This window comes from Ammodytes marinus (genome assembly GCF_949987685.1).
Source record: "Ammodytes marinus genome assembly, chromosome: 4".
Classification (NCBI taxonomy): Eukaryota; Metazoa; Chordata; class Actinopteri; order Uranoscopiformes; family Ammodytidae; genus Ammodytes; species Ammodytes marinus.
In genome coordinates, this window is record NC_137233.1 from 17,194,651 (window position 1) to 17,211,880 (window position 17,230).

Below are 17,230 nucleotides of genomic sequence, written 5' to 3' on the forward strand. Positions count from 1 at the left end.
TTGCGTGGTTTGGACCGCACGCGTTAAGTTACTAACTATGTTAATACAACACTGCCATCTAGATACCATATAATGAAACTACAACTGATTCCACGAGACACAACTATAGTTATAGTTACAGGCACAATTCATGATAAAGTCTGATAAGAAAATATTATTACGTTGCTGACATTTTTTTTTATTTTTTATTTTTTTTTACAATCTGTTTGTCAGAAAAAAACGGAAACTCCCAGAGCTTAAATGTGTTTTTTTTTTGTCAGGCCAGTAGTTTAGAAAAGTTCAATTTAAATGGATATAAAAAGGCAGAACATCTGTCTGAAACCATCAAATATTTAGCATGTTTGTTAAATTAAACAATTGATACAATAAATCAATTATCACAATATGTATAGGCCTACTGTCACATATAGGCTTTTAACTAAGTCTCTTATTGTATCAGCTCTATTTGTGATTGACATGTAGGCTAGGCCTGACGTAGCTCCACAAACAGAGTCAGAGTCCGTTTATAAACTGACACTATAACCCTAAAAGTGTTTTGTAATGTTTTACTTTTCTCCTTTGACATTAGTATTGTCCATGTAATAACCCTTTAAAGACATAAGAAATGAAAATGTTGATATTTTTTTCTAAGTCTTGATGTCAAACTCTTTAAATTCAAAATTCAACCTGTAAATAATAGGAAAAGGTCCCCTAGGTTTTCAGTTGTCTCTGAGCCTTGACACACCCGAATATGAAAGCAAAACAATCTTATCCGGGACTTTCCTTCAGTGCTGGCAAACTACTTCTGGTTGTTTATCCTGTTTAAGGAAGTTGTCTTTGAGATGTTTGATTATACCTGTTGCTGCACCTGCTACAGGGCATTAGCCTGCACCTGAACATTGTTGGTGAGTGAGTGGCTTACACTTGTTTTTCTGGGTCTGTCTTCCATTTGTGGGAATTTTAATTAATTATGTTATAGGCCTTACTATATATCTCACCGTATATTCTCTCTGCTTCTCACTGTATTTAGTTCTCTCTCTCTCTCTCTCTCTCTCTCTCTCTCTCTCTTGCTGTGTTTCTGGCAACAGCCGACTTCTTATTTTTCCTTCAAGCTATTTATGTTGATCTGTCTCTTTACCATGAGATCATGATGATGTTTTGTTTTCAGGAGCATGACAGGAGGAGAGCTCTTGGCTTTTTACAAACATTGTATGTACATTATAGCCTATATTAAAAGGGGAAGGGGAGGGGCACACAACACCCTAAATTAAATGTACCTTTTTTTTAATTATTTCTTCATTTTAATATATTATTTTTCAATGTTTCTCAGACAAGTATTACCACTTTTATTCATTTTGCTTTGGTCTGGGATGTGGAACAGCCCTCTATAGATCCTTTCGTTGTAAGTAGACATTGCATTCAAGTTTCATGTCAAATAATTCAGACTTATTTGGAGCAATGTATGTTTCCGGTTTGTTCAACAAACCAACATAGTTTTGCTTCATATTTTTATTTTAAGCTTATAAAGTGGCTTCTGTAACTTAATTGTTGTCTTGCTCTTTCAGCACTCGTGTTCCCATCAATCGCTGCTGTGATTTGCACCATATTGTTTGAGATTGTGGGAATACTATCTGGTAAGCTGAACTGCTGCTATTTCATTTATTTTCTTCCTATTCTTTTTTTTGTTGCAAGAAGGCAATTTTTGAAATATTAGACATATTGTTTTAAACAATGACTTAATCTTTATGTCTTGGAGAACAACGAAGATATCAATGTTGATAGTGTATGTTTCCTGTCAGACGTGCCAGCCCATACTAGAGCATGTAAAGGACCTCCCTATGTCAGAAGAGGTAAGCACACACTAACAAAAGGATTTGGATATGATTTGTACCAAAACTGTATTGTTAACTTAAAACAGATTGATGATAATAGCAAAATATGTGATCAACTCTAACACATTTAAATAATTAGTACAATTGGAACATTTTGAAACAGTTTTTTTAAACTAACTTTACCTTCCAACTCTCTTTAGATTCTTACTGGGGATTTTGTTTTGCACTTTTTGTGGCCATCCTGAACCTCAACTCATATCACGGTAAATCCACACATCTGTACAGAATGTTTGATATGCAGATGCCTTGGGAAAATGCCTGTGTCTATGGTTACATGATCTGCTTCATTCCAGTATACACACTGTCGTACGGATGTGGAATCATGGTGTTTGCTATTAGAGGAGCAAAACGGAAATGCAGTTCTCTAGGTAACGCTTTTAAAACTGTGCAGATTGCTCTAATAGATTGAAAGCTGAAGTAATTGATGGTATTTGTATGATTTAAGAATTGTATTTGTCTCTTTTGGACAGGAAGCTGAGAATGACAAAGCAGCCCCAGTGGGAGAAGGAGTTAACAACCACAGAGTGTGAATTAAAGGTGGCGTCAGTGATTCTAATCCAAATCATGTCAAAATTGGAAAATATCTCCTTACTGTACGCTACCTGTCTGTACTGTGTGTTTGCTGGAGAGAAAAAAAAGTCCAGTGTTTATACACAGCCCAGGCTGTGCAGGCAGAGCCTCTGAAGGTGTGCATTTGTTTTGGTGATCAGTTCAAATATCAACAAGCCTTCTCTGGAGTCGTCCCTGACTGCACCTTTAACAGGCTGCAATATCTCTGCTATCTACAAGATCATGCCTGTCTCCATAGAAACAAGCACTTATACTAGGTATCTGTCAGACATTGTTATCAAATCTTTTGCTGGCTATAGCTATCTCAGGAATTTACACTAAAGAAATAATTCATTTATGTAACAAGCTATGAAGATGTGTGCTGTAAGAACTGTGACACTAATATGTGCTGTCATTATTCATGGTTTGTGTTACACTTGCACTGTGTGAATAAAAAGTAGATATTCCTGTGTATGCATCCTTCTTTAACTACACATATCAACACAAATATACTAGGGGGAAAATAACGAACTTAAGTAAACACTCCAACTCAAATGCAGAGGGCTTTATTTCATGAAAGTAAGGTACATACAAAATTCCAAGTAACAAGTAACAAAGAAAGTGTTTGTTATTGGGTTCTCAAGTCAGATGTAACCTTCATAGTCACATACAGTAATATTTTCCATTCCCCAGCACTCAAAGAGCCTCCATCGCTCCACCCTGTTTAATAAAAAAAAGATGATGCCACTGACCACATAATAATTATTGTCACACTGCTGGTACGGAACAGTTGTACAGCACAAATTAACATTGAGGTGCTTAGGTTGATGGTAACTTTAAAATCAATAACAAAAAAAAACCTGTGCTGAAGAAAAATGATGCAAATTTTGAAACCACAAATGTTCCATTTGTTTGAAGATGTGGTCAGTTGTTTTTGAGTGACTGTTCTTTATGACCTACCTACATTTGTTTAATTTTTTCTAAACTAGCTTCTACAAACAACTTTATTTTTGACGCTGTTGTCATTAAAAACTACGCCCCACCCAGTTTACTAAAAGCTACATTGGAACAATATAAAAAACATTTCCAGTTTAATGAAGTTAATCAAAGCGCATTTAAAAAACACAATGAGAGCATCACATTGTACTCATGTTGAAAATGTTATAGAACGTATTGTTTTGTTGGGTGAGCATCCACCAGAAACAAAGTCAGCTACGGCCACAATTTGATTACTGAACAATGAGTTTAGATATGAGGATATGTGTGCTTGGATTTGTGTATCTCTGTCGTTGTCTGTGATGTGATGGATACATGAAAGAAAGGTAAACGTGGAACTCTACATCAAAGTGTACAGCACAAAAATCACATTACTCCAGTACACACTTAGGGGCATTCACAGTGAAGGACTTCAATAAGCTGGGCGTTGTGTGAATCCAAAACGTACTGGACTATGTGGGTGGGGCAGGGGGAAAATTACTTGGCATTAGTAGAGGTGCTGAGCATCTTGCGGACGGCTTGGGCGATGGAGTCACGGTCAATGCCATAGATCTTGAGCAGCTCATGAGGCTTGCCACTGCGGGGAACATGGGACACAGCCAGACGATGCAGACTGAAGCCAGACTCATTGACCATAGCTGAAGACACTGCCTCCCCAAGGCCACCTGTGGAACAGCAAGTCATGGCATGAGAGAGGTGGAGGCATGAGAGGACTCCTTGATTTATTGGGACAGTGGTGGTGGTGGAGGAAGTATTCAGATCCTTTACTTTGGAAAAGAACCAATACCATACTGTAAAATACTCTGTTACAAATAAGTTAGTATGTAAAAGTATCAGATGCAGAAAAGACTATCATACTATTATACTCTGCATTAGATTATTATTAATCATCATTATTGTAAAAGCACGATTTTATTTTTCGCAGTTGAGGATTTGTTTCAATATCGATTAATCTGCTGATAATGTTCTTGATTAATTTTCTGATATTTTGTTTGTTTGTTTGTTTTTTATTCTGAAATATTGAGAGATGCATTGTCGGCACAATTCCCCCAAACCTAAAGTGACACCTTTAATGGTTGTTTTGACCTATCTGTCCACATGTACAGTAAATAGAGAGGACAAGAAACATCTAAACATGCACTCTTGACCAGTTGGTCAAGATGTAAAATGAATGAGATACTCGGGCACCAGACTGATGCCAAATATCCTTTGTCTAGTCAGGGCCATGCGATTACCCATCCCTTTTCTCTTAACATGGCAGTCAGTGCTATCTAGGTCACGCAGAGCCCCATGGGCACATGCTCAGTTGAGGAAATTTGACAGCACTCTGCCTCTCTGGCTCACACACTTACAAAAATGCACCACAATACCAATACCTTGTCTGCAATGAGGGCACACAGCAGTCAGCCTCTGCTCATCCAATGAGCAAATGCCACCACATTGCGTCTCTGTTGCTGAACCAATGGAAACATGCCACCACAACACACCAGAGGATACGGACCAATGACAGAGCTGCAGCTGCTTTGTGCTAAAATGCTTTTTGCTGCTAGGTTTGGTAATGCTCATATTATATGCAGAGGCTGAACAGTATGAGCAACTCTTGTGTAAACCTACCTTCATAGTAGTGGTCTTCCACTGTGAGGATGCGTCCTCGGGTGGCACGTGTGTGGTCCATGATGGTTTTGGCATCCAGTGGTTTGATTGTGAAGGGGTCAATGACCCTGACGGAAATCCTCTCTGTGAATTCAGTTACTCCAGTTAATACGGCATACTATACATCTTATCTTCTTATGATCAAAGCATGCATTTGATGTACGGTACCTTTCTTTAAATGTTCGGCTGCAGCCATGGCCTCATGCAAAGTCACTCCAGCTGCCACAATAGTCACCTGGTCATCTTTGCTTTGGTACACCACCTGGCAAAGGGAAAGGTATTATCTTCTGTTTCAGATAAAAGTGTTGACAGTGCATGTTGTGTTCATTTTGTAGACAGACAGTTTTTCTGCTTTCTGCTTTTCCTCACACTCTTAATGGTATGCTTGCACAAAAAATGTCGCACCTTAGCTTGTCCAACATGGAAGTCCTCGCTGCTGTTATAGACAATGGCACAGTCTTGGCGGCTGGTTCGGATGTAGCAAACACCCTTTATAAAGGGAAACAGGACAATCACCACAGGGGAATTTTGACAGATTTTAAATTTTTTTTAATATAGATAAATACTCCACAAAAAAAATGCATTTTCGTTTTTGGTACCTTTGTCATAGCTGCCAATTCCACAGCCTTCTCTGTAGACACACCGTCACAGGGATAGAAGATGGTCGCATTGGGAAGGGCCCTGAACATAGCCACGTCCTCTAGACCCATCAGAGAGGGACCCTCCTCTCCTGTAAGATGTACATTTATAGCTGATGTCATACGTCCAGCATTCAGAACAGTCCTCAAAAAGATATTGACAGGTCAGATCAGCTGATGCATGCAGATCCAAAGACAAAGCCAGACTTTGCATGCGGTTGTACCTGCACTAACAGAGGGACACCTGGTTCCCTGTTGACAGCTTCCAGGGTACACAGGAAGAGAGTAAAGGGGGAAGGATTGAGTATGGCTGTAGGGCCGAGGAAGGTCACGGTGAAGAGAACACAGGGAAAGAGGGAAAGAGTGAAGGATTGAAAAACGTGCAGATTCACAAATACAAACACGCAGATCGCTCTTGTATACATTAGGGATACTGAGATAAGAAAACAGGTGTTGTGATATGTCTGGCTTCAGTGTGAGGGAATAAAGGTGTGTGGGTGGGTAACAAGTGTGGGGGGTTGCAGTGTGGTAGGTACTTTCCAGCAGTTAACTAACCGGTGGACAGGCCGCAGTGGGAGCCACACAAGTTGATGTTGCTTTCTGAGATGGCAGCTATGCGGAGCTGGTCGTAGGCGCGGGTGAAAAGGGAAGCAAGAGTGCTAGCGTACACAACGTTCCTCTCACGGGCAGCACATCCCATGGCAACACTAACCTGGAAAATAAATATATTTTGTGTGTTTTTTTTTTACAAGAGATATATCTTCCATGTTCTAAATTAGGGTAGATACAGGTCAGGCCCTCTACCCTCTAAATCCCTAGAAAGATCACCCAAAAGGGTCAATTATCTGTGGCACAAACCAAATTTAAAAAGCTCTTTGAACCAAGACTACCTTTAAGCAGAGACTCAGTGAGAAGGGTTTTCTCCAAAGCTCAGGGGCTTGGATTCTCATATGGGTGGAATCAGTCTCATACCTTCGCCTTCAAAATAATTTCCGTTGTCCTGCTTTCAAAACTCTCCCCAATCCCACAACGTCTGCCTTTGTTTTGCCAGAATCAACAGCACAGCAGCACCCACCAAAGTGCAAACGTCATGCTAAATAAACTAGATACCGTCAAATAAACCATACTACCTCTTCCCCAACTGCACATTAACAAGCAGTTGTTCCATTCAAAATTAGGGGTAAGAAAAATTAATTAATAAGAAATAAAATTCATCTGTGTTCATGACAAATCCGACGTCAAATTTTATAGCGTCCAAATGTGTTTTCGTTTCATTTCCAAAAGTCAAAGAAATGTCGCTAATCAACTTTTGACTTTCTCATGTATTCAGCCAGATGGTCCCACCCTCCGCACTTATTAATATTTTACTTCTGAACACACTTGTCATGTCTACTTATCATCAAACACATGCCTGACCTACATTTGGAGTTGGCTGCTGCTGGAGCCACAACAGCTCACAGAGTTAATGTCTGATGGCCTCTCTCCAAATTATTAATCCCAGATCAGATAAAATAATGACGGAGGCAAAATAAGGGTGCTGCCTCACCACTGGGGTCAGCGGCAGCCGCATAGGGAGGCAAGTGGGTTGTTTCTTCCCCCAACCTTTACATTATGGATAGACAAGTCATGTATAATTAAAGGACAGGCTCAGACTCACAGCTGTGATGTGTAAGGTTAAACTCATGAGTAAAACTGTCAGAGAGACTGAATTATCAAAACCACCACATTAAAGAGATAAAGGGAGGTTTTGCTTGAGGATTTTACCACACTTGAAAAAAGAGTGACCAAAAATACGATATATGTAATAAAGATACCTTTGTTAGTAAATATAAGTCTTACAAAATATATTTTCCAAAGACTTAATTCCATAGATTCACGAGGATTCCTACCATGTTCTGCTGAGCGATGTAGCACTCCACAAAGCGGTCGGGATGCTCATTCTTGAAGATCTCTGAATAGGTGAGGTTGTTGGTGTCTCCGTCAAGGGCCACAACACGTTCATTGTAGCGGCCTAACTTGGCAATTGCCATCCCATAAGCCTTCCTGGTGGAAATCTATGAAGAAAGAGTTTACTGGTCAATCTTTACCCAGTGTATAACTATTAGCCTCTGTTGGTTTCTTTAGATGCACTTGAGAAACAGGGGGAATATGGGGATATGAAGCCCGGCCTCTGTACAGGTGACAGACCTTTTCTCCAGCCTTGTAGCTGGGTGCACTGGGCATCCTGACGTTCCTCAGGCTGACCGGTGGAGAATCCTCCATGGGCGTTGGAGGGTACAGGTGCTTGCTGCTGTTCATGATGCGGCTCTGCAGCTCCTTCAGAACCATCTCAGCCATGTCTTTGGGCACAGGTTTGGCATGCCACCCCAGCTTATCCTCAGCAGCTTCAACCACATATAGACATCATGGCATCACATTGGTAGATTGAAACACTTTTTGGTGGACAGTTAGATTGGAAAGCTGATGCTGTGTGCATGTAATATGCACCAGAGTGAGAACAATGCATGCGGATGAGTAGTTGACAGTGACAATTACCTGGAATGCCTTTGCCCTTGATGGTTTTAGCGATGATTACGGTGGGTTGATGGCGTGGCTGGCTCAGAGCTTTGCAAAGCTCCTCCACACTGTGTCCATCCACAATGATGGCATACCAGCTACACACACACAAACACACACATCCAAGCCATACATAAAAACATGTGCGATACAGTATGCTTCATCCAGGTCTATTGCATGGATATGCACCAGAACAGATGTAAAAGTTATGGGTAGACCTCAGATAATGCATGTTGAATCTAACTTTATATTATCTCCACCTCCCAGCATAGCATTTACTTTACATTGACACCATCAGCCACTATTCCAATATAGTCAGTTGAATGCACTATTACCCGAAAGCTTCACAACGTTTCTGATATTTCTCCACGTGATGCTGCAGGGGTGCAGAGTCACTTTGGCCTAGGCGGTTGATGTCCAAGATGGCCACCAGGTTGTCAAGCTGGTAGTAGGAAGCGAAGGACATGGCCTCCCAGACAGCACCCTCCGACATCTCTCCATCCCCGAGCAGGCAGTACACACGGTAACTGAGGCGGAGAACACACAAGACTGCACAATTAGTGTGTGTTTCCAAGTGTGTGTGCATGGTGTGTATTCAGATGTGGGTGGGGTGTTGTGCTCTGAAGAGAAGCTGCAAATCTCACGCAAACGTTCTCAGACACTTTTCCAGTCCGATTGATTCTCTTTCCATTAACTGGCAGTTGAGCTGTTAACCAGCTGTGACATGATAAAAGCTCCCCGAGGCCCCTGGGGCGTGGCTGCGTGAGTTTCACACCTTTCTCTGAAATATTTCTTCCATAAGAAGCTTACAATGGGACGAATTGTAAACTTATGATATAAAGAAATAGTAATTTGTAAATACAAATTAAGTGTGCGTTGATGTCCTCTATATACAGAAAGTGTTTTATAAAAATAAAAAAGTGGAAAAAATAAATAATTTTTTTTGGCTGTCATTACATGGGGGAAAATAAAGGAAAAAGGTTCAGTTTGAGATGATAAATTCCAACAATAGACTAGGAATTAGTACATGGTGGAAAACACAACGCCTACATTCGATTTTGAGATTAAATCAGCTTGGATGGTAAAACATTACTGAGATAGGACTGCTGGGCCTGTGATTATTAGAGCAGAAGAATTGTGAGAGCAGAGCATGTAGCCACAGCACAAACCCACAGAATCCGGAACATCTTAACCACTAAGCAATATAAAGAGGTATGTTACAAACCTATAATTTAAATCAAGATAAAAAAAATCACTTTAAATCAATCAAATTATGTTATGATTATATATTATGTATTGTACATCAAATAATAGTTGGGTCAGTGTCTGGATTTTTTTTAAGGTAAGTGAGAAATCTAGCGGCCTTATTTCCCACAGGGGAAGAAGGGGCATAGGTAAAGTAAAAAAGTGAGAAATCTAAAATACATTTAGATGTTCAAGAAAGGTCAGAATTGTGTGCGCGTGTGTGTGTGTGTGTGTCCGCCTGTATGAGTCGAGAGCATACCTGGCCTTGTCGAAGTATTTTCCAGTGTAAGCCATACCACACGCCACACCAAGACCCTGCCCCAAAGAGCCAGTGGCTGTATCCACAAACTGGTGCTTCTGAAACGAAACGCATACAGCACACACAATCAAGTAAAACCAGACGCTATGCTGCAAGTGCTCAATGAGAGTGTAATGCATGCAACGTATGTGAAGCTTACATGGGTTTGGTGGCCCTCCAGGGTAGAGTCTACATTGCACAAACTGAGCAACTCGCTCTCCTTCATGAAGCCCGCTTCAACCCACATAGAGTACAGGGCCGGAGCAGCGTGGCCCTGTGGTTGTAAGTAAATAATTCACAGGAAAAAAGTTCAATTCTTTATACCATTTAGACACAAATCAAAATATAAAAATGAGGCTTTCTGTACAACCCACTTACCTTGGACAGGATGAAGCGATCATTGTTGAAATTCTTTGGGTCATCGTAGCGGTACTTCATGGTGTGGAAGTAAAGCACTGACATGATTTCTGCCACGCTGCAGCATGATGTAGGGTGACTGCACGACAGAGGAGACATTGCTGTTACCCCATATGTCAGACATAAGTACACCAACATGCACACATTGACACGTTTGAACACATTTATTATGAAGTGTACTGTATGTACATAGAGAAGTACAACTAAAAGTTATTATGAATACTACTATACATATTATTACAGGTGATATTGAGAGTTGTGACGTTAGATGCTGTGAAATCATCCAGAGTTTTAAAGTACAGTAACTGGAAATAGTACACATACACTTTTATGAGTGAAAAACTAAATGTTAAAAAATAGGTGCTTTTAAAAATTAAAATTCAGTGAATAAACAGGTCACTGTAAATCTACCAATCTTTTTATTTTTTTATTTTGTGTTACCACAGATTGAACAATACCACACTATTCTTTAACATAGCTATAAGAGGACATGATACTAAAAATTGCGGTTTATCATTAACATTTTGAAATTATTTTCCTGAAGCAGCTGCGCAATACCAAGTCAAAACGCAACAAACAGTCCATTCACTCAGCATTGCACATGGTAGTCGATTGTGCCTAGTACTGGAAGTGCATTCACTTTACAAAATCAGAACTCAAACAATATTTATCTTCCAGTCAAAGCAAATATTTAAACATTTTGAAATATTCTTATGCACTAAAGAGCATCAGGTCCATTATATCATTTTACAGAATATGGAAATCTGATTATCAGAGAAATAAAGATTAAAGTAATCTATTTTAATGTGCATTATGATTACAGTGTCTTAGAGTTGGGTTTGTTCACTGCATTTCACTCAAATGACAAATGGTTTAATTGAAATTTCTGCAATCCATGATTTATATATTTCCTGTAAAGCAGAATAAAGCACAGCGTGTAATGTAGATTTTTAGATTTCATTAATTTAACCAAATGAAATTTTGGAGCACAACTAATTAAATAGCATTGGTTGATGCTCAAGATATCCTATCAGTAGAGGAGGAGAACAAAGGCAGGACATGCTGTTCCTTTGGCTCCTTCACCTTCATCCACAGTATATCTGTCAGTGTGAGTCTGTTCATGCAGGTCTGTAGTGCATTATGTGTGACTGTTGGTGTTCAGCTATAGATGCTGCAAAAAAGTATTACGTTTGCAATATGTTTTGCACACTCTTGTGCACTGTGCATTGAATTCACAATCTGAAAAGCTCAAGTGTGAGAAAAAAGTGGAGGGCAACTCACCCACTGCCAGCTGCAGTAGTTGCCTTGATAGAGTGGATTCGAAGGCGGTTGGCAATGTTTCTCAGTGCCTGCACTGTCTGCTGGTCAGGTTTGTGGTAATCCTCCATTAAGGCAAAATGTCAAGTTCCTCAGCACAAGAAATATGGACTCACTACGTTCCGTTAAAGTGTGAGTGTGTGTGTGTGTGTGTGTGTGTGTGTGTGTGTGTGAGAGAGAGAGAGAGTGAGGGGTTGCAAAATAGTAGGAGCTGAATGTGTGTATGAGTGTGTGTGTGAGTGACGGCGCCAGAGAGAAAGAGAGAGAGAAAGGAGGAGAAGCTGGATTTATCCTGCCAGGCTTGCAGGCACATAGATGCACAAGGACACACTGTAGACACACACACACACACACACACACACACACACACACACACACACACACACACCACATGCACAGACATACACATACACACACAAACACGCATGCACGCCTAGACATACACACAGGCATGCACGCACAGACATACACACACACAGATGAGGAGAGATGGGTGAACCTTGTGACGTGAGCTGGGCGTTACTGCTAAAATCCAGCAGCACTCATTTCATTGGCTACTGTTTGACTGGGTAGGCGCTTAGGCGGAGAGTGCATGCATTTGTGTCTGTAAGGAGGGGCCGGATAATTAGGATAAGGAGGAGGAGGGGTAACATTTGAAGCATCTCACCCTGATTCATTTTGGCTTTAACTGTCTAAACTAATCATTCAGATCCTGGTGGTTGATAGCATAGTTCTTTGTTATTAACTTACACCAAACGTTTTGTTCCAAAGCCCTTTTAAATATTTCTGAAACAGTCAAATTTTTCCTCTGATGATCACACATTACATGTTATAGCAAACAAGACCATCAGTGCAAAGAATGCTATTTTTATATAGTTTTTCTTAATGCCTTTGTCATGAGTCCCTCACCCTGGAACTATAGCTGGCATAGTAGAAACACTACCGCTTTTGTCCAAAGGGGGTGCAATAATCAACAAAACCTGAAAGTTCCTCGGGGCACCTTTAAGCAGGCCTTAAAGACAATGGATGTGACCAACAAATGGAAGATTAAGGAGAAAGAGAAAAATAGGAAGTGAAATTGCAAAAGAGAGAATGAGAGATAGATAGCAAGCAAAACTAGAAAATAAATTATTCAACTTAAATTCATGTTCCACGACAACATATAACATTCAAATATAATAGTGTATCTTTTTCTTCAAATTCTGAATGAATAAACCTACACAGTTAACTTTATGCAAGCTGCTTTGGCAATACTGTGCTTATTTATGGTCATGACGAAAATTTGAAAATTAGAAAGGGAGAATGAGACAGACGGACAGACAAAGGAAAAGCAAGATGACAAAGGAAAGAGTTTATGTCCTTTAAGATATAGATTCACTCTTACTTCTGTGTACAATATCTTTCCTCAGTCCTGACCTCCTCATCCCACTCTGTTTCTTTCTGACTTTCTTTTAAAACCATAATGCTCAGTGCCCACTGAGATTGATGACTTTACAGACTGGGGACATTGTGTTCTTTCCCCAGAAATCGTCTGCAGCAGACCTCAATGGGCAGATATACAGACATGCCTCGGCCTCTCTGGGCCAGGGCCAGCTCAAACCATTTTGGTGCCCTAGGGGAGATTAGAACACCCCACCCCCCTCTTCCATAAAAAAAACTAAATATGTGAGTAGCCTAAGTATTTAGTTATATTTTCTGGAACAATTTGGAGACGCTGCCATAGAAGGTATTAAAGAAAAAATCATAATTTTTTATTAAAATCTTTGTTTAAAATGAATGAATTACACATTATCAAACAAATTGAGTGTGCTACAGGAGATTTATTTAGTATAATATTTGGTTTTAATTTTCAATTATATGGTCAGCATAAAGATATTGAAAAAAACATTTGTTTTGTGTAAACTGCAGTATTTTATTGACAGTCCCTCAAGACATCGCTAATGTTAGCCGCTTAGCGGCTGGTTTCACAGTTGCTGTGTTATTCTTTTGTTCGCACCGTTGCTTGTGTGTTTTTCGCCAAGCCCGGTGGCTAATTGTATGCTCAAATGTATTGTTTTTCTAGCATTGTTGCACTGTTGCTCGGGTGCTGAGTTCACCTAGACCGGTTGCTACTTTGATTTAATCGAGAGCGAGCGGCTTGGGGGTACAGGCCGTCGCCGCAGTATTTTGTTAGCATTGTTGCACTGTTGCTTGGGTGCTGAGTTCGCCTAGGCCGGTTGCGTACTTTGATTTATCGCCATTAAGCCGCCCGATAGCCCAGGGTCGCCGGCATGGTTTCTTCCTAGCGGGATCGCACTGTTTAGGTGCTCTCGTCGAAGCACGTTGGCTCAGGCTACTTATTGGCTCGTCAGTGGGCGCTTAGTTCTTCCTAGAGTCGCCATCACTGGTGATTCAGGGGTGTCACATCGTTGCTCGAGTGCTTTCATCTAAGGTTGGTTTGCTTGGCCTGCTTTAATTTGCTTGTCAGGTGGGCGGCTTCGGGTCAGAAGTCGCTTTCACTGTTGTATTGAGCTGCCTAAGCCTTGTGTAGCATAGCTTACTTTATTTGCTTGCCAGTGGGTGAGCCGGGCCACACACTTTGTATGCTGTTGTATGTATACACTGTATGCTGCTGTATTGTTCGCCTGTGGGCGACTTAGTTTCCTAAATCGCCTTCACCGTGTTATTATAGCCGTGTCGCACCGTTGCACGGTAGCTCACGCCTTAGCCTGGTTGCATAGGCTACTTAATTGGCTCGCCAGCAGTGAACGTCTTGGGTTTCCAAGTGTTGCCGTCACTGTGTTATTTAGGGCGCATTGTTGTTTGGGTGTGCTCTCGCCTAAAGGCCCTTTCCCACCGCCGCGCGGAAACGCCGCCGCCTCCATTCATTTCAATGAGGGAAGGGCGGCTGAGGGGAGGCGGTTACAGCCGCGGCGGTTGGACCAGGAAGCGGTTGCCGCCCACGTGAACGCGCACAGATTTTGCCCAACCGCTCAGCTTTCCCCGTGTTGAAACTTTCAGCGGCAAGGCGGTTAAAGGCAGGAGGTGGGAAAGGCCATTTAGGCTCGATTGCCTATCCTTCGTTGATTGCTCTCCAGTGGGCGGCTGGGGTTACCAAGAGCCGCTGACACTGCCAGGGGACTACAGATAAAGAATAGCCTTTAGGCTAACTCTAGCATTTTAAACCCATGTAGGATCATGTGTTTTATTAATTTGCACTGTCCCCTTCTTGAATAAACTGAATTCAATTGAACTGTGTAATTTAAGGGGTCGCATTGTTGCTTTGGTGCGCCAGTGAGCGTCTTGGGTCTCCAAAAGTCGCCTTCACTGTGTTATTTTAGCTGTCACACCGTTGTCGTGTCTGTGCAGGCTACTGTAATTTGCTCGCCAGTGGGCGGCATAGTTTTACTCCGCCACTGTATTATTCTAGAGGTGTCGCACCGTGGCTCGGTTGCTCTCGCCTGAAGCCCGGTTGCATACCTTAATCGGATGGATGTTTTAATTGGCTCGAGAGTGGGCAGCTTAGGCCTTCCTAAGGTCTCCGTCTCTGTTACTTTTAGGGGTGTCGCTCCAGTGCTCTGGTGCTTAAAGAGGACCTATTATACTACTTTTCTGGTCTTAATTTCTTGTTTTACACTGCTATAGAGCAACCTGACACGAATCACATCACAAAAAACTACGTTGATTTTCGGGAAGCTCTTTCTCTTATTTTGGCGATCCAGCACTTCCTGTCAACACTTGAGTGTGTGTGCTTCGGCAATCTCCGCTCCCTCCGCCTGTGCATCGGCCATCTACGCTAACCTCCCCCCCTCTTGCAAACCCCACTCCGTTGTGATTGGTTACCTTCCTTCCGGAACACTTTCAGTGGCGGGAAGCGCGAGCATGGACCTATAAGGGCGCGAGGCAGACGCGAACAGGGAAGTGACAGCATTACCATACATGGAAACATCAGCGTGGTCACGTCACGAATTTTTATGCGACGTCACGAATTATGAAAGGGTAGACCGCTTTGAAGACGTGACTTCTCGACTGGCTAGAATAGTGTTTAGTGCTCTGCACAGACACCCCAGACGGTCAGCAGGGAATACGTCGAAATGCATGTAAGTCATTATTTGATAATTTAATATGGTTAAGCATGACTATGAATCATCATAACAACGTTTATAGGTCATAAAAGTCAAAAAGCATCATAGGTCCTCTTTAAGGAGAAAAGAGGAAGGCGCCTGAAGCCCGGTTGAGTAGGCTACTAATTCATTTAGCCTAGCCTGCTAAATTGCTGACATGTTAAACAACCATAATTGTGACGCCTACATGGCCTCCCTACAGTGGAGAATGGCCATGGCAAGTGCCCTGCAGGTCTCGGGATTGAGCACCTGAGGGAAGCACTGTCCCATGCATGAACTGTAGTTTCATGCCTCAGGCACTAAGGTTTGCTAGGTAGAAGCTCTCCTACTAGCCTCCAACCAGCTCATGGTACCAGCGGCATTGAGTAACCTTGCGGCTGTGCATCCTTCCTACTCAAGGGATGACATGCTGTCCACAGCTGCGTCCTGTAATCGCTTACAGGTGGCAGCAAGCGCTAGAGGGTCAGTGTCCGTCCGTGACTTGCCAGGTATTGGGTTAGATGAAGCTCTGGTTTCATCTGCACCTGCGAATGCCTTTTTTCGGCAGGCCCTCAATCCTCCCTTTTCTCTGGGCCTCCCTCTGAGCCTTACTTCGTAGAGCTCTGTGGATGTTGGCCAGATTTAGTGGCTCTCTCCCATGACACTAGTGACAGCAGAGCTCCGGCAGCCATGCACAATGCTGATAGTTAGGGCTTGGACTGGTTAGCTACGATTGAGCCTGCTATAGCATCCCTGGTTGTCTCCCCAGACGAGGCTCTGAGAACCGATGTGCGCTGCCCTCGGCCCCAGTGCCGGATTACAGACGACCTCCTCCTTACTAGGAGTTACGACATTGCTGCCCGTGTGGGCCATCTTGGGAATTTGCTTTCTCGCATAGTCCTGGCTCCTGGGGCCTCATTTATAAAGCTTTGCGTGGGATTCACGTGGAAGCTGGCGTACGGAAGAAATGTAGGATGTACGTGCGAACAAAAATATTCGGATTTATAAAACAGTGCGCACTCACGTCCTACGCCTGTTTCCCTTTATAAATCACAATCAACTCTAAATGTGGCGCAGCCTTTGCGGGCTTCACGTGCCGCCCATATTTACCCATACATAGTCATCGACACGCCCGAATTAATATCATTTACTGAGTGCATGAAGGCGGTAGTGGCAATCGCCGACTGAAAGGGAAATGGAAAAATAAACTCCACACGGTGTGGATCACTGCGGTCACCCCGAAGTACCCGTTGGAGAAGTGGCGAACAGGGAAAATATAGTTTGGTGGCAGTGTGAGCGTAAAGGCGATAGAGTGCAGCCTGTGGCGATCTCTGTGAACGCTGTGGCCGAAATAAAAAGTGATCCGACATAAAAGTGGACGCAAACAAGTGCATATCCTCACTCACACAACAGTGTTTGTGCCACGAGCGGGGGGCACTGAGACCCCCCATGAGATACAGATTCGGAGAATTCATCCCGGGGCAGTGACAGGCGGCGGAGGGTTAATAATAAACTTCACAGTCCCTTTCAAAACACAATTGCGACGTGCTTAAACACAAAGAAAAACACATAGATAAAACGGACTAAAAGCCGTGAAAAAAATCACAG

At 42.2% G+C, this 17,230-nt stretch overlaps 2 protein-coding genes across 2 annotated transcripts; one reads left to right on the plus strand and one right to left on the minus strand.

The window, feature by feature from the left end:
• The first annotated feature begins 855 nt into the window (after positions 1-855).
• On the plus strand, positions 856-2,744 carry LOC307249242 (uncharacterized protein). The gene is made up of 8 exons (XM_080025886.1): positions 856-884; positions 1,148-1,188; positions 1,310-1,381; positions 1,545-1,613; positions 1,779-1,829; positions 2,012-2,074; positions 2,165-2,239; positions 2,342-2,744. Exons 2-8 carry the CDS (start codon positions 1,152-1,154, stop codon positions 2,347-2,349), a joined length of 375 nt encoding a protein of 124 aa, XP_079882012.1. The 5' UTR covers positions 856-884; positions 1,148-1,151; the 3' UTR covers positions 2,350-2,744.
• A 1,149-nt stretch (positions 2,745-3,893) lies between these two features.
• On the minus strand, positions 3,894-11,620 carry LOC307248956 (transketolase-like; the record flags this gene model as incomplete). Its single annotated transcript, XM_080025523.1, has 14 exons — positions 11,505-11,620; positions 10,185-10,302; positions 9,967-10,080; positions 9,768-9,865; positions 8,599-8,790; positions 8,243-8,361; positions 7,895-8,091; positions 7,597-7,761; positions 6,263-6,419; positions 5,669-5,799; positions 5,475-5,558; positions 5,238-5,331; positions 5,031-5,153; positions 3,894-4,081 (listed from the first exon to the last, which is right to left on the minus strand). The coding sequence occupies exons 1-14, from the start codon at positions 11,609-11,611 to the stop codon at positions 3,894-3,896; spliced, it is 1,887 nt and encodes a 628-aa protein (XP_079881649.1). The 5' UTR covers positions 11,612-11,620.
• Positions 11,621-17,230: the final 5,610 nt, after the last annotated feature.